The 22367-nt window shown below is 44.9% G+C and overlaps 1 protein-coding gene and 1 long non-coding RNA gene across 5 annotated transcripts in view; one reads left to right on the top strand and one right to left on the bottom strand.

The window, feature by feature from the left end:
• ATXN2 (ataxin 2) overlaps nucleotides 1-10576 on the bottom strand; it is a 69044-nt gene extending 58468 nt beyond the window's left edge. For all 4 annotated transcript variants that reach the window (XM_053401258.1, XM_053401260.1, XM_053401259.1 and 1 more), the window contains exon 1: nucleotides 10135-10576. In XM_053401258.1, coding sequence (XP_053257233.1) covers nucleotides 10135-10460 — 326 coding nt within the window. In that variant the 5' untranslated portion in view covers nucleotides 10461-10576. The remainder of the gene's footprint in view (nucleotides 1-10134) is intronic.
• A 33-nt stretch (nucleotides 10577-10609) lies between these two features.
• Nucleotides 10610-14141, top strand: LOC128419949 (uncharacterized). Its single transcript, XR_008331946.1, has 2 exons — nucleotides 10610-10738; nucleotides 12636-14141. It is a non-coding gene; the product is annotated as an uncharacterized LOC128419949 (long non-coding RNA).
• Nucleotides 14142-22367: the final 8226 nt, after the last annotated feature.

Genomic DNA, 22367 nt, shown 5'->3' with positions numbered 1-22367 from the left:
GAAGCTGTCCTGATAAATGGCTCTATGCTCCAACAACCACAGTTTTCCTCAAAGTAGTCCTAGCAAACGTTTTCATGACTGTCAGTCATTACCTCCTTCATTAAACATCCTACTGAGTTCAGCAGGCAGGTACAAAGTGACTGGCTTTTTATGTGCTAATAGGGACTGAAAAGAATAAAAGACCAACATCAGATAAATATTAATATTATTGTTTGTACCCCACCCATCTGGCTGGGCTTCCCCAGCCACTCTGGGAGGCTTCCAGCAAAATATAAAAAACAATAAAACATTAAAAACTTTCCTGAACTTCAGATGTTGCCTTCAGATGTTTTCTAAAGTGTATTTTGCAACAAAGCAGTTTGTTGGCCTGACGTGGGTCCTTTTTTAAAAGGGATATCAATTCCTAAATAAGATTACAAAGACACTTGGGAAACACAACACACACCCCCCCCCAATGATGAAGAATTGCTATAGCTCTTATCAATCATTACTCACCTATGAAGCTCCATACTGTCAAGGAGTTCTGGTGGACTACCTCCTGCCACACAACTCTTCCTACCCGATGCATTAAGCATCAGTGACCCTGCAATGCATCTCATCACTTTCAGAAGCACAATTAGCTGGGGCACAACAGGGGGTGTTTTCTGCAGTAGTTGCAGAACTTTTTTCCTAGAGAGGTTTTGATTGGTTTCAGGTGAGCTTCTTAAAGCTTGAATTCTGTTTACATCCTGTTTTTATTGTATGAAAAGTATTTTAACTATCTTTATATGTTTTTACCTTGACATGAACTGCTTTTATTGTCATGTATTTTATTAAGTTTTTGTAATCTCTTTATGCTTCTTCTGTAAAAAGCAGAATGCAACTTCCCTCCATAAATAAATAAATAAATAAATAAATAAATAAATAAATAAATGCAAATGTCCCAGGTTTTTGTTTGTTTGGTGATTACGTTATCACTCATTACTGCTGCTGTGGTGAACTCTGTTTATTTTGTATATATTTAAAGTAAAACTGAATTGTCCCAGACTGCATTTTTTACAGTTCTTGACATTTCCCCTCAATGTTTACCACTGCCGCCCATATGTATATTTACATGTCAACTGAAGATAAGCTTCATGCATATAATGAAATGAAATCCCATCTACAAAAATGTATGCTTTGGTAAATCCCTAAGTCTTTTAAGATGCCACAAGCTCCTTAATGATTTCTTTTAGTAAAAACATGACTACCCTTCTGCAATCTTTTTTTGGTTAAGTTTTCAGTTAAGTATTCTTCTAGAGTTAAGCAGTCCTTTAGATTACATTAACACAATTTTTTCTGTACAGTGGTACCTCGGGTTAAGAACTTAATTCGTTCAGGAGGTCCGTTCTTAACCTGAAATTGTTCTTAACCTGAAGCACCACTTTAGCTAATGGGGCCTCCTGCTGCTGCCACAGGTTAAGAACAGTTTCGGGTTAAGAACGGACCTCCAGAACAAATTAAGTTCTTAACCAGAAGTACCACTGTACAAAAATAATGAAGAGTTGCACTTTCCACACTACTCAGAACGAACTCACTGGCTTCCCATGCCCCTTACTGGGGCAGTGGGGTGGGGGGATTCTACCACCTTGTAGGCAATAGCTCATTTGTACTCCGCATGTATCAGTCGCAAGACGTTGCCGTAAAGATACTAATTAGCAACTGGCTGGGGCAGGAAGAGATTCTCAAGGTCACTTCATCATTTCAGGAACAGTTGGAAAGAGCACATTTCCCTGACTTTCCAAAAGAGCAGGGCAAAGATATCAAGCTTAGTTAATGATTGCAAGAAGAGAAACACCAACTCCATCTTTGATTTCAAATATGTAGAATAATCACAGAATTGCGGAGTTGGAAGAGACTCAAAGCATCATCTAGCGTAACCCCCTGCAATGCTAGAATCTCAACTAAAGCATCCAAGACAGATGGCCACCCAACCTCTGCTTAATGAATGAAGGAGAGGGAGTCTGCTCCACTGTCAAACAGCGCAGAAAATCCTTCCTGATGTTGAGGTGGACACTCCCTTCTAGTAACTTGAATCCATGGGTTTGGGTCCTAACCTCCAGAGCAGGAGAAAACAAGCTTGCTCTATCTTCCATGAGACAGCAGTGGGGGTAGGGTAAGTGAAAACAAGCTACAACAATTATAATGTTGTTCACTGCTCCTGCTCAGGCTGCACAGAAAAAGCATTTTGATTCCAGAAATTCATTCCGATTGCGCAGATTAAATATAATTGAAAGAATTCTACAGGATGAGGTATTCGTGTGTGAAAACAGTCAAGGTCTAATGATCCCCAGGCATACACCTCCAGATGGTGGAGATATTAGGGGTGCCCAGGCATCTTCACTTGGTCTCAAGTGGCCAAGTCAGGTGCAAAATGAGCCTGGTTAATTTCGAACACTTGTGCTTTGAATTATAAAATGTTGATAGGTCATACTGGCATCCCTTGCACTTAAAAGATCATACAATTCCGCTCCAGCTTTCTTCTGTTTCTAAAAAAAAAATCTATTTTATAGAATATGGTCGACTTTAAAGGGTGTTTCCCACACAGCAGTTCTGTTTCTCCAAAGTGACTATCTTCTGTGTGATCAGAAGCAAAACAGCTAGCTATCCCCTGCTGCCCCATGTCCTGCAATCCATTTGTTTGCAACCACAAGAGAAAAGCAATCCATTTAAATGTGTGAAAGAGCTTCTTCACAGTTTGCTTAGCACATCAAAAGTCTTCATGAGAAGCCGGCAAAAAAGGAAGGCTCTCAGTCGCAAATCATGCAACTGGAAATCTCAATTTGTTCACTAGGTAGCTGGTGCTGAGTCTCAAAAAAAACGACTGGCAACCAGTTAATTTCGATCACTGTGCTGCAGGTGTAGTTTTGCACTTTCTCAAGCAGGAAACAAACACGGCACAGGTGTCACAGGTCCCTGCAACAGCTCCTTTGCTTCCATATCTCTTGGTTCTACACACACCGTAAGACAGCACTCTGGGCCTCCAGCTCAAACTCCCCTGCTAAACACTCCTGTTTACATGTATTGTTAATTTTTACTGTGATTCCTGCATTGCAGGGGGGTTGGCCTAGCCCTAGCTTATCCGTGAGGGTACAATCCAAGTCTATGATTCTGGAACTGCTGCTGACTGCTAACACCTCCCCCCAAATCACTTCCTCTAGCACAGCACGTGGCCACACTCACAAAGGCACAATCAAGCCTCTAAACAGCTCAGGCAAGCAAACAGCCCCAATCCAAAAGACACAATATACCCTCATGAAGGTTATGGATTCAGAGAGAAAGCAAATACATTTATTCAAATGATATTTGAAAGGATGGGGCAATTCCAGGTAACTGGACTCCTCCTCCCACCCCTGGGCTGGGCTCTTAGAATTTCAAACCAAACACACCTTTAGGTTGGTGTATTAAAAATTCATATAGGCTACTAAAGAACCAATAGACACCAAGCTTCATGGTACTGTTCCTACACACATAAGGGGAAGCAGCAAAGTGGGAGGAATTGGGCAGTGAACACTAGAATGCTGCTTGGTCCAAATAAGCCATTGACCATCTCTTTTTGTTATTTGTGAACAAGGTCTGTGTATTTCGGAATGACCTTAGACCAGACATGTCCAAAGTCCATATCGGGGGCCTAATTTGGCCCACCGGTTGGTTTAATCCGGCCCCTGTGGCAGTTTATTTCCTGGGGTAAAATCCTAAAAAACCCTCAAGAACTTCAATCCTAAAAAAAGGTTAACAACTTTGGTCAGCCCTCACGGCCCTTCACTTCATCAAATCTGGTGCTCTTTGAAAAAAGTTTGGACACCACTGCTAGACCATATATATGCTCTGCTTGCCAAAGGTTACAACTCAACATAGGTTTGGGAAAGACCCTGTGTCTGAAATCTTGAGAGAGCTGTGGCCAATACTGAGCTAGATGGACCAATCATTTGACTCCATTTAACACAGCTTCCTATATTCCTATAGTTTGTTGCTGATTGTGATTTGTCAGAGATAAACCATGTTCCTAGTTCAGATATGGCAACAAACCAAGGCTCATGGTTTGTTGTCCCCAACAGCCTAAGGAGAGAAGTAGAGCAGGAATGATGAAGCAGTATGCACTAGCATGCTGCTCAGTCTTGGATAACCATGGTTTATTGACATCCACATACCCAATGGTAGTATGTACTTATGTCCAACCTCTTTTGCAACTGATTGGCGGGGGGCATTCAAAAGCAGTTTGTGAAACAGTACGAGGACTTGCTGTACGAGGACAGGGGAAGAGCTATGGTTTGACGGCTAGAGTATATAAATCCAATCCTGGCCCAACTACCCTGGCTGACAATTACCGTATTTTTTGCACCATAACACTCACTTTTGTCCTCCTAAAAAGTAAGGGGAAATGTCTGTGCGTGTTATGGAGGGAATGCCTACGGGTGGCATGCCTACGGATTTTCGTCCTCTTAAAACTATGTGCGTGTTATGGTCGGGTGTGTGTTATAGAGCAAAAAATACGGTAGTTTCCTGGCCCAATTCAAAGTGCTAGTTTTGACCTATAAAGCCTTAAATGGCTCAGGACTACAATACCTCAAGGACTGCCTTTCCCCACATGAACTGTCACGGAGCCACGGATCTGAAGAAGTGTGCATGCACACGAAAGCTCATACCAAGAACTAACTTAGTTGGTCTTTAAGGTGCTACTGGAAGAAAAAAAAATGTTTGTTTTGACTATGGCAGACCAACACGGCTACCTATCTGTAACTGTCACGGAGCCTGTGATCATCATCAGAGGCCCTTCTTCATGTGTCTCCTCCATGAGGGGTCTGGAGGGCAATTTTCCATGGTGGTTCCTCACTCGTGGACTGCTCTCCCCAGGGAGGCTCACCTGACACCTTTATTACATATATTTAGGTGTCAGGCAAATGCATCCCTCTCGCCCCTGGCTTTTGGCTAATTAAAGAATATACGACCTTTTAAACTGAGGGGGTTTGGTATTTTTTGTGTTTGTAACTGTGTTGTGTATTACTGTGTTTTTATCTTGTAAACCAGCCTGTGATCCTTGAATGAAGGGCATTAATAGAAATTTAATATAACAACATCAGCAGCAGCAGCAACAACAACCACACACAAATGCTTGGGTGTGTCTATATAGCAGCTCTCAGGGTCCGTCTGCTAATATTAATACACATATCCAAAATGATTAATACTGATACCGGGAAATCCTCTAATCCTCTACAATATTTTCTCCTTTTTGGCTGTGTTCAACCTTTTTGGTTGAACACAGCAGGCATTCCTGTTCTCTGCCAAAAAAGCAGATGTACATACCTATTTCCTTCAGAATTTATCTCCTCTGGATAAAAATGGAATATTCATTCACATTTTGAATACAAAAAACAACTTCAAAACAGACAGCAGCAGGACATTTCACTTCAGCAGGATTCTATTGTACAATAAACTAGTATTGTAGCATAAAGAGTAATAAAAGGCATTCAAGAACTTAAGACCAGTAGTCACTATTCTCAAATGCTCTACATATTTAAAAGAAACATGGTATCAGAATAAGGGCATGCCAGAATTATCAGCATCCAGTAAGGTCTCCACACAGAGGTACAAGAACACAAGCCCATTTTAGAAACCCAAATTAGATTCTAAACAGGTGCTTTAATCCTCAGTACATGCAACATTTCCAACTGACTCATAAACAACTCTTTCAATCTGTAGATTCTGCTTTTCCACATAAAAGCATTATCCTGAGACAGATCACAACCACTGAAAATTCAAATTATTAAAAATAATTTCAGCACACTGAAGAGGTAAGTAGAAGTAAAAGAAAAATAAGCTATTTCTGTTGAAATCTCACTTAATATTAGAATAGCTATACTCACACATAATCACATTTCAAAAGGGGTGACCAGTGTTAGAAACTCAGATATGTAAGCTAATAGCCAAATGGCACCTTAAAACTGGCCTATACTCACCACAACAGAATGTGTAGGCATTTTAATGAAATTTTGTTGTTATTCATTTCTCTTCTATACTGCTTTATACAGTGGTACCTCAGGTTAAGTACTTAATTCGTTCCGGAGGTCCATACTTAACCTGAAACTGTTCTTAACCTGAAGCACCACTTTAACTAATGGGGCCTCCTGCTGCTGCCGCGCCGCCGGAGCACAATTTCTGTTCTCATCCTGAAGCAAAGTTCTTAACCTGAAGCACTATTTCTGGGTTACAAGAGTCTGTAACCTGAAGCGTATGTAACCTGAAGCATATGTAACCCGAGGTACCATTGCATTTTGAAGGAAAAAATCTCAAAGTGGTTTACAACATAGTAAAACATCAAATAAAGCAATCTAGAATAAAACATAATTCAAAATCTTTCAGATCCTTCCCTAAGCTACATTTTGCTTTCCTCATATTTATGTACCTACTTAATCTATCCATAGAAGAAATACTCCAGGAAGCCAGTGTGCTGATGTAGTTAGAGTGTTAGACTAGGACCTGCGAAATCAGGGTTCAAATCCCCACTCAATCATAAAGCTCATTGGGTGACCTTGGGCCAGTCACAGCCTCTGAACCTACCTCAAAGGGTCACTGTAGGGGTTAACTGAGGAGGGGAAAAAACCATGTACTCCTTGGAGAAAAGGGTGGCATATAAATGCAGTGAAGAAGCTCTTCGGCTTACCTGCTTAAGAAATCTGGAGGGTCAGCCAAATGGAGATGTCAGTCACCAACCTGGCATCTAGAGATCTCCATGTCCTCACAACTGGACCCACACCAGTCGCAAAATGCGCTGAGGGGATTTCAAACACTGGTGGGTGACAACATCAAACAGGTCCTGCCTTATGCCCTTTCCAAGAATATTCCTATTTATTTTCCCCCCAAGTCTCCCATCTAAGAAGTAGAGTAAGTTCTGGAGGATTGCACTATTGATATCCACTGTGTGTAGTAATTTTTCACTCATACAGAAGAGAGAAATGGAGGCACTATGTATTCCAATGCTACATCTCTGTGAGTTTTGTATGTTATGCACCAACTGTACAAGATATGCTGATGTGCTGGTTGTATCAGGTTTATATAGTCTGCAAAAAGTTCGTGTGGCAAAATGCAGTCCTGGATAACCGACACCCTTCATGCCCCTGATCTAAAACATGAACTCTCTAAAGTACTTTGAACTCTCTAAAGTACTTGTCAATATCTCGGGAATACTTACAACCAATATTATAATCCTCCTATTACAGACAGGGTGGAGTGAGAGAAAGAGAAAGAAGTTTGCCAAAGGCCACCAGAAGCAAAATTTGAACTGGGGACTTCCTGGTTCATAGTTCAGCCTTCTTACTATTGATCTAAGTATCTGATGTACTTCTGCACAACTGAAGGCTCTGGCTTTCATGAATATAGAAGCAGGTTTTCAAAGAAATGTCCAAATTGCAAGAGGATAGAAAGAGGGGGAAGGGCGTTACTGGTTTGTTGGTTTGATCTACATTCTTGTTGTTATCATGTATTTTGTGTTTTTATATTGCGAACCACCCTGAGACCTGTGGGTTAAGGGCGACATAGAAATTTAATAAATAAATAAATAACCCACTGATTTTGAACCCTCAGCACCTTTACTTGGAAGCAAGTCTTAGCGACTTCTGTTGGTCTTTCTCCTAAGTGATTGTTCTTTTGATATCAGATAGTTGTAGTTGGGTAAATAAAACATGCAAAAAGAAGTGGGGAAGCCAGTACTTTTAAGGGTATTAAACACATCTTGGCAACAACACAAATTCTGTTTATACATTGTTCCATGGACAACACAGGTAGTTGCTTAGCCTCAAGTTATATTGCTTCCTGCAGGCACACAATTCAATATGACAAATGCACATTACCGTCTCTGCACCTTATATTGCATAATTTTAATACTGTAAGAATCATCAATGTTTTGGATCAGTTTGTATAAAAACTCTGCTGCTCTGAACAGATTAGCAATGGTATTGAAAATCATAACAGAAAAATACTTCTTATCGCAGCTGGAGGGGAAATCTAGTCCCACACATTCCTGAATCACCTTTCTCTTCCCTTTCCAAGAGGCCTGTTTTAAAGGGAAGGACCCCCTGGTTTGGGCAATGAGGCTTGGCAGGATCATTTGGGGGGTGGAGCGGGGGGAGAACCTCAACTGCGATATAAAATGGTCACTCTCTGCACTCAAGGCTGCAGTAACGGGTAAGGCCGGCTCGCAGGGGCCTGCCTCACAGCAAACCAGGTGCCCTCTGCCCAGGCTGGGTTTCCTGCCTGCGAGTCTTGAAGGGCAAGCACCCCAACACACACACATCTGCTAATCATCTCCCCTCTCACACATACACAAGGGAACGATCAACTCCAAAGGCCTAGACCCTGGAGTGACACTTACGACAGCACCTAAGTCCTTTCCAGGCCCGGCCAGCCTTTGCTGCAGCCTCGGCCTTGGGGAGGGGAGGAGAGGCCTTCTACCGTGTATGCATGCCTTCCCTGGCAATTCTTGCTCCCTCCCTCCCTTTGCCAAAAAATGCTTTCCGGCAAAATCAGGAGGGGTCCTACCAGGGTTGTCCTTCCCTATTCACCACCACCACCCCACAGCAATGCCCAAAGCTTGGAAATGCCTTCTGCCTCCCCATGTCAGTGTAAGCAGAAGATCTTACCCAGCTTGCTTCCCCTCCTCTCCAAAATACTATTATGCGGTATTCTCTCTCCTCAAGCCTCTGCCCAACATGGAGGCCAAGCTGCCTTTCCTGCCCCTGTCACCCTCCACGAAAGGCATTATGCCACCCCCCCTTCCCAGGGCAATGCCAGTTGCTGCGCCTGGTGACTCCCATCACACACACAACATTGGGCCAGCTGAAGTGGGGAGGGGAAGGTCCCCCATTTCCTTTCCTGAGGGGATGCGGAACATGGAATCCCTTTTTCTCCTCCCACCCCTAAAATACAATTTCTTCCAGGTCAAAGTCAGCCATTGAATGATTACGTACCCCCCCCCCATTCTTAAGATTCCAGGTAACACCTCCCCCTCAATACAATGCAAGGGAAAGTGATGCCACTCACCAAAACCTTCCCATTCCCCCCCCACCTCCAAAGCGGGCAACCTCCATTGCCCCCTCCCCTATGACAAGTGCTCCCTTCAAACAATGCCACCCTTGCCTCTATCTTCGCATGCCCCCCCAAACCCTGTTATGCAATTATGCAGTTTTTTAGAGAGGAGAACTCGGGAGGAAAAGAGACACTCTTTAGCCATTATTTCTACAACGACCAGCGGTGGGAAGGGAGGGGGAATCTTCTCTTTATTTCAAGGCAACGCGGCCCCTTTACATTTCACCTAGTCTCTCCGCAGCCGCAGCCCCTCTCTCCCCCCAAATCATCAGTCATAACATTTATTTGCCTTGGGTCCTTTTACGGGAAGAAGGCAGGTTAATCAGAATGGTATCAACGCCGCAATCACAACCATCTAGATAGGCCTCTCCGCGGCACACAGACCCACACAAAAGGCGGCAATATTCCTCCTTAACAAATATTTGCACAGCATATGCCCCCATGGCTGTTACTGGGTCCGCACACTCCTCTGCCCTCCTCAAGGAGAAACCAGCCAGCAAAGCGCCCGGCAGAGGAATCCCACCGCGTGACCCCCTTTTCCTTCCCCCTTTCCTTACTCCCAAGCAAGCCTGCGTCCCGCTTCCCTCCCCAAAAGCGAGCGGCCGCAGGATCGCAGCCCTTCCGAGGCCGGCCGGCCGCATCCACCACCTCCGAGGAAAGCGCTCCTTATTACGATCGCTGTTAATTATGGGCTCATGTGCGGGCATTTATGCACGAGGCCCGGCGCCGAATCTATTGGGGGTGAAATGGGGGGAGAGAGAGGCCTAAAGCGGAGGACCCCCCCCCCCACACACCCAAAAATAAATATTACCCGGGACCGGGTTGGTCCCGTCAGGCGCCTTGCCACCCGAGGCCTTCCACCCGCCGCGACCGGGCCTGGCCACCCTATTCCCCACCCTGCAGCGCCCAGGTAGCCGCGGAGGGCAGCGGGGAAGAGCCCGGCAGGGAAGCAGGCGAGGCCCGCCCGTCAAACCCGCTAGGCCTGGCGCCGGGGGAGGCGACCCCCGCCCCGGTCCCTCTCGCCCCTCGACTCACCTGCCCAGATTCTGCCTGCCTCCGACGCTTCCTCCGGCCGGGATCCCGCTGGGGCCGGGGCCTGCTCCGCCGCTGCTATTCCCACCTCCGCTACCGAGGGGCTTGCGGCTGCTGCTGCCGGCCGACTGGGCCGGCCCCTGGGGCGGTGGCGGCAGCGGCGGCGGCGCCGGCTGGCTCGTCGTCGTCGTGGTGGTGGCCGTCGTCTGCTGCTGAGGCGGCTGCGGGGACGGCGGCTGCAGAGGCGGCGGCGGCGCTCCCACGGCTGCTGCTGTTACGGCGGCGGCGGCGGCGGCGGGCGAAGGCTGAGGCGATGGCTTGAGGGACATGGCTGAGCCGAGGGAGGCAGGCGAAAGGAGGGAGAGGGGGAGGGACGGGCGGAGCGCGCGCACGCTCGTCCGTGCTCGCTGCGGAGGCTCCTTCCGCCCCTCACGACGGCGGCGGCGGCGGCGGCTGAGGCCGCCTCCTCAGGAGGTGGGGAGGAAGGAGGAGGAGACAAGCCGGCCGGCCCGCCGACCCCGCGCTCGGCTGAGGGTGAAGGCCGCCCGCCCGCGCGTGAGGAAAGCGGCAGCACCGGGGAGGCGGCAGGGCGGGGCCCAGCTCGGCGGTACGTAGCGGGGATGGGTGGGGGGGAGAAGCGGCGCCCGGCGGAGGCCTCGGCCGGAGGACGACGAGCAGCCGCAGCGGCGACGGAGGGGCTCGTCTCCCCTCAGGCAAGCGGGCGTCTTTCGCGGACGGAAAGGCCCTGAGGGGAGAAAGCTCGGGATTAGCCCCCGGGATCTTTCCGCCCCCAAAGGGAAGGGGGTCGTTCGAGGGGGGCCCTGACCACGCGCAGAGTGGCGTTTTCTCCTCTCCTCTCGATTGTCGGAAGGGGAGGAGACGCGCTTAAGAGCCGCTCGTGGCCCCTCTTCCACGCGCGCACACCCACCCACCCAACCTCTGCAGCCGCGCTTTTTATTTTTATTTTTATTACTTTCCCATTTAAACATATATAATCACATCATTATTATCCACGTTGGCTCTTTAGAGCCTATCGACTTCCTTCCCTCCCACATCTTGGCTTTCAGAACTAACCTTTATATTTAAGCATTTTATATATTTTCCAGTTCTACGATAACTCTTCACTAAATACCTCAAAATTTAAGTAAATATAGAAAGGTAAAAAAATCATTACAAGTCTTCAGATAACCTTACTAGTGTTGTTAATTGCTTATAATGAACTTTCAGATAATGAATAAATTTACTCCAGTCTTTTTGGAATATTTGATCGTGCTGGTTTCGGATTTTTCCCGTCAGCTTCGCCAGTTCCGCAAAGCCTATCATTTTCATCTGCCACACTTGTAGTCATGCTTTTTAAGCAGCCCTTCTAATATTTAACCGCATGTCGCTTACTGTATTCTCTGTGTAAAGGTAAAGGGACCCCTGACCATTAGGTCCAGTCGTGGCCGACTCTGGAGTTGCGGTGCTCATCTCGCTTTATTGGCTGAGGGAGCCGGCGTACAGCTTCCAGGTCATGTGGCCAGCATGACTAAGCCGCTTCTGGCGAACCAGAGCAGCGCACGGAAACACCGTTTACCTTCCCGTCGGAGCAGTACCTATTTATCTACTTGCCCTTTGACGTACTTTTGAACTGCTAGGTTGGCAGGAGCAGGGACCGAGCAACGGGAGCTCACCCCGCCGCGGGGATTCGAACCGCCGACCTTCTGATCGGCAAGCCCTAGGCTCTGTGGTTTAACCCACAGCGCCACCCGCGTCCACGTATTCTGTGTGTGCGTGCACATAAACATAAATTTACACAGACACACAAATATTTATGTACCATTGCATTTGGAATTCTTCCCCTCCTGTTTTACCATTGCAACAGCGTTGCTGGACTCCAGCTCCCTTCAGCCCTGTTGGTCATGCTGGCAGGGGGATGATAAGAACAGTGTTGTTGTTGTTTTAATTACTGTATTTTTCGCTCTATAAGACTCACCTTTTCCCTCCTAAAAAGTAAGGGGAAATGTGTGTGCGTCTTATGGAGCGAATGCAGGCTGCGCAGCTATCCCAGAAGCCAGGACAGCAAGAGGGATCGCTGCTTTCGCTGCGCAGTGATCCCTCTTGCTGTTCTGGCTTTTGGGATTCAGAATATTTTTTTCTTGTTTTCCTCCTCCAAAAACTAGGTGCGTCTTATGGTCTGGTGCGTCTTATAGAGCGAAAAATACGGTGATTTCTCATTTTATTTGACGAAATCCATACGCTGCTTGATGGCAATAAAACCTCTCAGCAGCGAAATTTGCAGTTTTTGTTACAGCATGGAAAGTTCTTTTTTAAAAGGAGCATTTCCTCACCCTCAAAATCCATCTTTCCACTATAGGAAATGACATGTAGATGAATGACAGCAGTATTCGTGCTTTCAACATTAATAATTTTCTGCAGATATTGTTCTTTTTTAAAAAAAAAAGTTAGAAAATACATCTCTGTCTGTTGAAATCTGATCTCACACCCATCAAATATATTTTCAGATTGGTGATGGAGCCAGTGGCTGCCTTGCGTGGCTGAAGCGAAAGAGGAGGAGAAACTGATTGGTACAAATAGTTTATAAGCCAAGAGGAGTCTGGGGAGAAAGCATGTCAAAGCAGCAGAACAATATGTGAATTGCCTCCCCAAATCTGTGCCAGAATGGAAGAAATGCCATATCAAGGCATATGGTCCTCTTTCCCTCCCCATTTTATTCTTGTGAAGTAGGTTAGGCGGACAGTTGGTGACTGGTCCTAGATCACCTATTGAGCTTCACTAGGAGTAGGCAACCTAAGGCCCAGGGGCCGGATGCAGCCCAATCGCCTTCTCAATCCGGCCCACGGACGGTCCGGGAATCAGCGTGTTTTTACATGAGTAGAATGTGTGCTTTTATTTAAAATGCATCTCTGGGTTATTTGTGGGGCTTGGGATTCATTCCTTCCCCCCCCCAAAAAAAATATATAGTCCAGCCCCCCACATGGTCTGGTGGACCAGCCCACGGCTGAAAAAGGTTGCTGACCCCTGAGTTCCACAGCTGAATGAGGATTTGAACTTGGGTCTCCCTGGTCCTTGACATACACTCTGATCACTACACCACCTTCATGTTAACTTTGCAAATGTAGATTTAAAAGGTAGTATGGGATAGAGCAGTGCAGGAGCTGTAGAACCATCAGCCGCCTCCAAGAGAAACCAGTGTAGTGCAGTGTTAGACTAGGACCTGGCAGATTCAGCCGTGAAAGTCGTTTGGATAACTTTGGAGCAGTCTCCGCCTAGCCTGCTTCACATCGTTGTTGTGGTTTAGAGCAGAGCTCCTTGGAAGAACAGTGAGAGATAAATGCAAGAGTAAATAAATAAATGTTCTGCACCAAGTTCCCAGGAGTCTCCCAGCACTAGTTCAGCACACTGGTTAAGCCTACTACCAAGCCTTAATGCAGAGCTTTCCAAACTGTGTGTCACGACACATTAGTGTGTCGGCTGCAGTGTGTAGGTGTGTCGCATGAATGCTCTCTAAGCTGCTCCCAGGGCTTGAAAGGGGTTAGTTTAACCTCTGGCTTGCTAGTAAAACTGAATTGCTGTGTCATGATGCATGTTTAAAAAGTGTGTCACCAACATGAAAAGTTTGGAAAGCTCTACCTTAATGTATTAAAATGCAATGCTGACCCTAACCTACAGATTAAGTCCTAGAGAAAGTGGTGTTGCCTCTATTGATGGCAACAAAAAGCCTTTCAGCTGAGAGGTTGGTCATCACAAACTGGGATGTAGAAGAAACGGATGCCAGGGTACTACAGAGGATTGTTTGTTCAACAGACTGAAATTGAGGTATGCAGCAGCTTGGGCAACTGTGTGGATTGGTGTCAGAACCCACACAATCATGACCATGACAGTGACTACTAGATATATATGTGAATTGAAGGTGTCAAAATGTATTCAATATAATATTTGAGGATCATATTTTATCTGCTATTTTCCTTCTTTTTTGCAGATTAAAAATGCAGTATTCAAACCATAAATGTATCAGAACTTGTAATGTTACACTGATGCTATAAAATACATGGGTTTTTATTCATAAACAAGTCCAGTAGGGTGATAAATTAGGAAAAAAATGGGAATCTGGGTAAAACAGCATAGGTAATAAGTACAGTGATTGTAAATGAAATGCCAATTTTCCTTTGTTCAATCCAACATCCTAGATGATAGTGTCTTCTCTTCTTCTCCACCCCCCTATGCCTCATCTGTTTAAAAAGCAAATACATGTATAAGTCAGGGTCTGTGTTAAAATTTCATTTGTGTTTTATAAACCAGAATAACTAGAGAATCACATCTGGAAGAAATGCTACTCCTTGCTAACTTTTCAATGTTCATCTTACACACTCACCAACACAACTAGAACATGCTAACTTGCAGCCTTTCTCAACCTTGGGTCCCCAGATATTGTTGAACTACAACTCCCATCATCTCTAGCTAGCAAGGCCAGAGTTCAGGTATGATGGGAGTTGTAGTCCAACAACATCTGGGGACCCAAGGTTGAGAAACGCTGTGCTAAGGAAACTCCAGCCTGTGGAATCCACACACAGGGGCAGGCATTTCTCCCTAGATTAATGGAATCATTATTCTGTCTTGACCATTGCGAGGGTAGATCAGAAATTCTCATTAGAGCTCTCTGCCTGAAACTGTTTGACAAATTACAACACTGGAGGGGAAGAGCTTCACTTGTTGGATTTCTGCCTGTCACTGCAGCTGTGAAAGGCACAGGTGGCCAGCCTTCCACAAATACCAAATAAACATATTCATTTCAACCCAAAGCAACATCTAGAGGTTTTTAAACTAAAGTTGGGTGGCCATTTGCCAGGGATGCATAAGTTGTGATTTCTGCATTGCAGGAGGCTAAAGTAAATGGTCCTTGTTCCTTCCGACTCTACAATTCTATGATTCTATTGTAAATCCTCACCTAAAGGAACCCTTGCCATTTTGTATGGGATGAGCAAAAGAACTGAGGGATAATTCCTTGAGGGTTGTTAAATATGAGACAATTACAGCAGAGTCTTCACCCTTTTTAATATTAAAAGGAAAAACAATTGATGTGGCAACTGAACCACCACTCCGTACCTCACAGGAAATGGTTTGGGAATCACAGCCATGCCTACTTCCCTCTTCAGTTATTAAAACAAAACCAACCAACCCCCCCACAAGTGCAAGCCAGAGTTATATACTTCTTTCCCCACAGCCAAGCACCACTTAGGCCCCAAGACATCATCAAAAATCAGATTAAGCTAAGCAGCGTTGGTTATGGTCCATACACGACCAGGAAACTCACAGATAGACACCACCTTTATTTCAGTCGTGGAAGAAAAGTGGGGTAAAAGTGTATAATAACAGCTGCAATCCTATGCACATTTACCTGGGACTCCGGCCCTCCAGATGTTTGGGACTACAATTCCCATCATCCCTAGCTAACAGGACCAGTGGTCAGGGAATACCAGTTGCTGGGGAACATGCATACATTATATACGTAATTTGACTTGTATGCCCTCTTTCCATAGTTAAAAACATGCTCAAGGAGACTTACAGCATGGGGGAAAATACATAATTACAAACACAGCAAAAGTAGTCACAAGCAAGAAATAAAACATTAAAAAGCACACAATCAAATTAAACAATTTCCACATGAATCATCATAAAATTTGAAATAAAAATGTAAAATATTAATATTGAAAACAGCAGCAACATCCTCTAAACAGGGTCCTGCCCTCCCTGGCCATGTGGGAAAAGGCCTGCAGCCAAGGAACAGGTCTTTTAGGACTGTCCCAAGATAGATCGCGCTATGGCACCCTTCATAGGATAGAATTCCTGGCTAGATGGGTCCCCTTTGGTCTGATTCAGCACATCTCTCCATTATGTTCTTATTTTTCATAAGTGGTGGTGTGGAGAGCCCCCTCTAAAGCCCTATTATCTGCTTCCCTGCTTTCTTTTTAAAGCTCTCACGCCTTTTAGGATTTGTACCGAACGTGCGACTATTTAAAGCAAGGTCATTCCTTGCACATTCATGAAAGAGAACACAATGCAGCATTTACACACAAGCAAGTTGGAGGAGGTGTAGTCATGGTTACTCCAAAATTCTTCGAGATGCATCCATTAAAAGAAAGGTTTCCTGGAAAATAATATCCATATATCTATTTCCAGTGCTACTTCTTTACATTCTGCAAAAGAGGGTACTCATGGCTTAGAAGAATGAGAAGCATGGATTCCAGTGCAACTAACATTGCAACATTTCACAGCTTTTTCCATTTGCATTTCCTGTGCACTTAGGGTGCTTTTTCCTGGTTTTGTTCTCCCTCCTCATCCTGAAGAACGATGAGTTGACACAGTGTTGGATCACCCAATAGTCGTGCTTAAGGCACCAACAAAGCAGGGGTACCCAGAAAAAATGAGACTTTTCTTAAAGGAATTTGACATTTGATTTTTTTTTTTATTAAATCATCTTCCCCATTTTTCTGTTCTCTATTTATTGCTGTGCCTTTCCCCACCTAAACGGGGGCGGGGGCATCCAGCTAATGTAGATTGAAATAATGTGAGGGAATCAGATCCTGTCATGTGTTGCACATGACATACATGCTTGTATATTTTAGCATGCATGTGAGCTTTGTGTCATTTTGGGGGAAAAATAATAACTGCAGTTTAGCATTGTTTTTGTTTTGAATTGTGGATGGGCACCACAATATTCAGTGCTTGTGGCCTCTAAAAGATCTCAAACTGGCCCTGACTTGACATGTTGGCTAGGTAACTAAAGAAGTTGCCTACTGAAATGAGACCAAAAAGAAAGAACATTTTCTCTTCATTTGGGGAATGTTCACATGCAGAGTGAAACCAGGGACGTGAAAAGCTTCACGACTTTTCTAGCCTACTTGTAGTGTTGTGGCCAGTTAAAAGCCATTATAAAACATTCGGTCCAGGAAATTCTGCAGTACTTATTATTTCTGTGTTTATTATTTATTGAAATGGCTTGCCAAAGTTATTTCTAATGCAAGTTGCTGTGAAGTACAATCTTCCAAGGCAAAATATTTATATAGCAGTTTAGACTCTGCAATGTACCATATTGGCCCTAATATAAGCTGCACCTTTAAAATTCAAGGCGGGGGGGGGAGGAGAGGGGGGGGAAGACTATACCCAAATAAAAGCCACTCCCTTAAAATTCCACAGGCACTCACACCCGTTCCGTTTTACCGTATGTCTGTTTCAGCAGCGATATCATAAAAGCCAATTTTTGTAAGGTCGCAAATTTAAGCCGCACTTCAACTTTTCACGGTTGGAATTTGGGAAAAAAGTGAGGCTTACATTCTGGCCAATATGGTCCTTCACACAGGCAGTAGTAAAATCCTAAATGTGAAATTTCATGTGCAACTTGTATCCTAGACACTTTTGGTAGAGGTTTGTTGCATGCTTTTGTCCCTGTTCCAATCTTTAAACAAAATATTTCCATTAATAATGTAGTGCTATGAACCACCCTGAGATCTCCGGATGAAGGGAAGAATACATATCAAATAAATACATAAATAATGACCAAAAAAAAGGAATGATGAAAATTATTCTGGGTCTCTCCCTGACCCCAAAGCTAAGCTGGGCTTTGCTGTGGGGGTATTGGTTGTGGTATAGTAATGTTGGGTTGGCTTTTTGTTCTTAAAGGCACATGGTCAGTTTTGCCATTTCAGCAAGTCTCCAGCTCTTAGCAATCCTTTCTTTCATTTCAATAGAAAGGGCTTTTGTGCGACGACTGGCAGACTTCAGGCTTGCAGGATCTCCATTGTTTTTACTAGAACGCTGAGATCCACCAACCAGAAGCAGGTGCACATGACATGCACTTCTAATGAATGAATTCTGAAACCGGGAATTTGTTCTACTGTACCAGAATGAACCTGACCTCACAGTCTTTCACACACAAATCTAGTTCTGCTCACCCCCAAGCTACCACCATTTCTGTTCTTTGGATAAGAGGCAGCCATTGTGCTGCTCCTACTGTGGAACAATTGGATGTCTGAAATCCTTGCATTTACTGCAAATTCCCCAAAGTTCTGAGAGTAGATCCATACCTACCTTCTGCCCCCATCCCACCGACAATGCCATTTACTGACATACCAGAGATTCAGCTATACAGCTGCAAATAAAATGTTTTGTGTGTTATAAGTGTAATATACAATATGAGACTAGATGGCAATGGTGAGCCTTATGGAAAATTCAATGTATTTTAAAAACCGCTTTTCATAACATTTTTTATACGTGTGTAGATTCCACCCAGGGTTTCCACCACAGCCTATGTGCTGGATCAACTCACAGCGCCCATTTTGTACTGTTGTATCCAGTTTTTAATACAGTGGTACCTCGGTTTTCGAGTGTCTTGGAAGCCTAATGTTCCGGTTTTTGAATGCCAAAAACCCAGAAGTAAATGTTTCCGTTTTCAAACATGCCTCATTTTTCTCAGTTTTCTCAACTGAACTTGCAGCCAGCCCTTTGCGCTTCGGTTTTCAAACATTTCGGAAGTTGAATGGTCTTCCGGAACAGATTATGTTCAAGAACCAAGGTACCACTGTATGTGTACAGTGGTACCTCGGGTTACATACGCTTCAGGTTACAGACTCCGCTAACCCAGAAATAGTACCGCGGGTTAAGAACTTTGCTTCAGGATGAGAACAGAAATCGTGCAGTGGCGGCGCAGCGGCAGCAGGAGGCCCCATTAGCTAAAGTGGTGCTTCAGGTTAAGAACAGCTTCAGGTTAAGAACGGACCTCCAGAACGAATTAAGTACTTAACCCGAGGTACCACTGTATATCAATTTTAAAGGTGTGCAAAGGCATTGAAATGGAAGAGGCCAGTGAAAGCATTATGCGACCGCTTGTCACCACGGCACAGAGCAGGGATAACAAAAATGGTGCCCTTCAGATACTGCTGGACTACAACTCCCATCAGTCCTTGCCAACACCACACTCCCTGCACTTGTGGTTACCTACAACTAGTATACAGCGGGTGGCGCTGCGGTCTAAACCACAGAGCCTAGGACTTGCCGATCAGAAGGTTGGCGGTTCAAATCCCCACGACGGGGTGAGCTCCCGTTGCTCGGTCCCTGCTCCTGCCCACCTAGCAGTTTGAAAACACGTCAAAGTGCAAGTAGATAAATAGGTATACCGCTCTGGCGGGAAGGTAAACGGCGTTTCTGTGCACTGCTCTGGTTTTGCCAGAAGCGGCTTAGTCATGCTGGCCACATGACCAATGTCTACCTCCCTCGGCCAGTAAAGCGAGATGAGCGCCGTAACCCCAGAGTCGTCCGCGACTGGACTTAACTATCAGGGGTCCCTTTACCTTTAATATATAGCTGTCTATCATGTGTTCCAACATACACAGTGGACTAACTGGATGAGATTGTAAAGAGGTTTGGACTCCATGCCAAGTTCTGTGGTCTCTGCATTTGCTCAGTGGCAAAGCAGACTCCGCAGCCGCCTCCCTTACAGTGACAAAGGGTTGCACGATTGTTTCGCTGGCTTCTTCGTTTCAATGTAGTCTTTGTGTTGCACTCTTCAGCTTTCATTGTGTGGGTGTGGCATGCCTCAGGACATTTTCTCTGCTTCTCAAAGAGGTAATCTTTTTAGTAAGAGGGGAAATGTTAGAGGGGACAAAACTCAAGCAGCTGCTACAGGATCATTGCTTTATTAGGAGAAGCTTTAAAAAACCACCTTGCCAAACAGTTCTAGTTAATGTAGTCCAAAACGTCTCAAGGGCAGGATGGCAAATGCTGGGTTAAAGCGTCGAGAGCATGGGTAGGCAAACTAAGGCCCAGGGGCCGGATCCAGCCCAATCACCTTCTAAATCCGGCCCACAGACGGTCCAGGAATCAGCGTGTTTTTACATGAGTAGAATGTGTGCTTTTATTTAAAATGCATCTCTGGGTTATTTGTGGGGCATAGGAATTCGTTCATTTTTTTCTTCTTCAAAATATAGTCCAGCCCCCCACCAGGTCTGAGGGACAGTGGACCGTCCCCCTGCTGAAAAAGTTTGCTGACCCCTGGTCAAGAGTGTACAGAGGAGCAGCTGTATTAGTCTGTTACAGCTAAAACAAATGCCCTTGCTTAGGGAATCTTAAACAGCTCAGGCCAGCAGTTCCCAAACTAGTCCACAGCATCTACAGCATCTTGGAAGAGGTGTAACATCATGGGAGGGGTGTTTCCAGGTATCCCAGGGACAGTAAGCAACATCACAAGGGTAGGGGTTTCTGGGACCAAGGCAAAAGTCAAGTTCATTTTTGCTTTTGAATGTTGTCAATGTAATATTGTTTTATATACTGAAATACTGTTGGTTTGTTTTTTCTATGCTGTCATGTTTGCTATTGTGCTGTTGTTTTATTGTGTATTCCTCTTTTCTTTGCTATATGCCACTTTGAGCATATTTTTGGGTGGAAAAGCAGCCTACAAGTAATGAATGAGCAAGCATGCCTGTAAACGTAAGATTACAAATCATACAACATCAAGCACAGCACATTGCTACAACAGGCAGTAAAATCATTAAGTGGTCTATCAAGGGGTCCATGGGTTTGGGAACCAATGGCCTAAGTTTTCGTGTGCCATACTAAAGCACATGTAAGATGCATGGAGTAAAATCTTAATTGGCAGCTCTATAAAGAAGAAAATTGTAAGGGGTGGGACCAAACTAGTTCCTGACAATCAGCTTAAAAGCTTAAAGAGGGCACACCCTTTTCACAGGTTGGTGATAATTCCCTAAGCGCTGCCAGGATGATTGCATTATCACCTGCAGTGGGCAGGGAGCCAGCCATAAGCACAAAACAACTGTTGATGGCACAGATATCCTGGCATTGATAAGCTAATTAAGACATGTACAATGGTACATTGGTTTACAAACTTAATCCGTTCTGGAAGGCCATTCTTAAACCAAAGCGTGCTTTCACATAGCAGCGGGGGACTCAATTTACAAATGGAACACACTCAACAGGAAGCGAAACGTGTTCTTTTTCCAAGGCAAAATTCACAAACCAAAATACCTACTTCTGGGTTTGCAGTATTCTTAATCCAAGTTGTTCATAAACTAAGCTGTTTTTAAACCAAGGTACCATCGTAGTGGGTAAAAAAATAAATAAATCCTGTCTCAATTTAACCCGCAAGTGATAGCACTGAACTTGTTCTGGAATGGTGAGCAGGACTCTTGAGTGCACCAAAGTTTGAAGAGGATGTAAGATGTGATTTTGTTGTTGTTTAGTCTTTTAGTCGTATCCGACTCTTCGTGACCCCATGGACCAGAGCACGCCAGGCACTCCTGTCTTCCACTGCCTTCCGCAGTTTGGTCAAACTCATGCTGGTAACTTCGAGAACACTATCCAACCATCTCGACCTCTGTCATCCCCTTCTCCTTGTGCCCTCCATCTTTCCCAACATCAGGGTCTTTTCCAGGGAGTCTTCTCTTCTCATGAGGTGGCCAAAGTATTGGAGCCTCAGCTTCAGGATCTGTCCTTCCAGTGAGCCCTCAGGGCTGATTTCCTTCAGAATGGAGAGGTTTGATCTTCTTGCAGTCCATGGGACTCTCAAGAGTCTCCTCCAGCACCAGAATTCAAAAGCATCAATTATTCGGCGATCAGCCTTCTTTATGGTCCAAAGATATGATTTAGTAGTCTGCAAATGGCATACCTTTTCGTCATGCCAGAAAGCATATTTGTATTTTGTTCACCCAGCCCTTTTAAATAGCTTAGGTAGTTTTCAAAAAGCGTGGCAGCACAGAGAGTTCCATTTTGTTGTGTGCCTGTAGTTTTTTCCCTTTTATGGTTTGCTTCTAACTTATTTATCGTAAGCCACCAAGGGAACAAATGTCAAATAAATGGCCGAACAGTCACGTCAAAGAAGCATTCAGGGGAGTCTGGAAGAGCGATATTTGCTCTGTGAATTGCGGTGTAACTAGTTGCACTGAGTTCAATGGGATTTTCTCCGCTAAATAGGTATAGCTTTGCACCCACAGACTTTTTAAGGCAGGGAAATAAGCAATGTCCCCCCCACCAACTCTTCCTGTATCCACAGATCTGCTCACCCATCTGGCATCCAGACCCCGGGGAGTTCAACCCAGCCAGTTGGACATTGAATGGGGAGAGTGCTAAACCCAGGCACACAGGTCCACATGGAGATCTCTGGGTGCTAGGTTGGCGACTGAAATCTCCATTTGGCTGACCCTCCGGATTTCTTAAGCACATACGGT

The sequence above is a fragment of the Podarcis raffonei genome, chromosome 8 (assembly GCF_027172205.1).
Source record: "Podarcis raffonei isolate rPodRaf1 chromosome 8, rPodRaf1.pri, whole genome shotgun sequence".
Lineage (NCBI taxonomy): Eukaryota > Metazoa > Chordata > Lepidosauria > Squamata > Lacertidae > Podarcis > Podarcis raffonei.
Note: the sequence above shows the minus strand (reverse complement) of the source record. Positions and strands in the feature narration are given on the sequence as shown.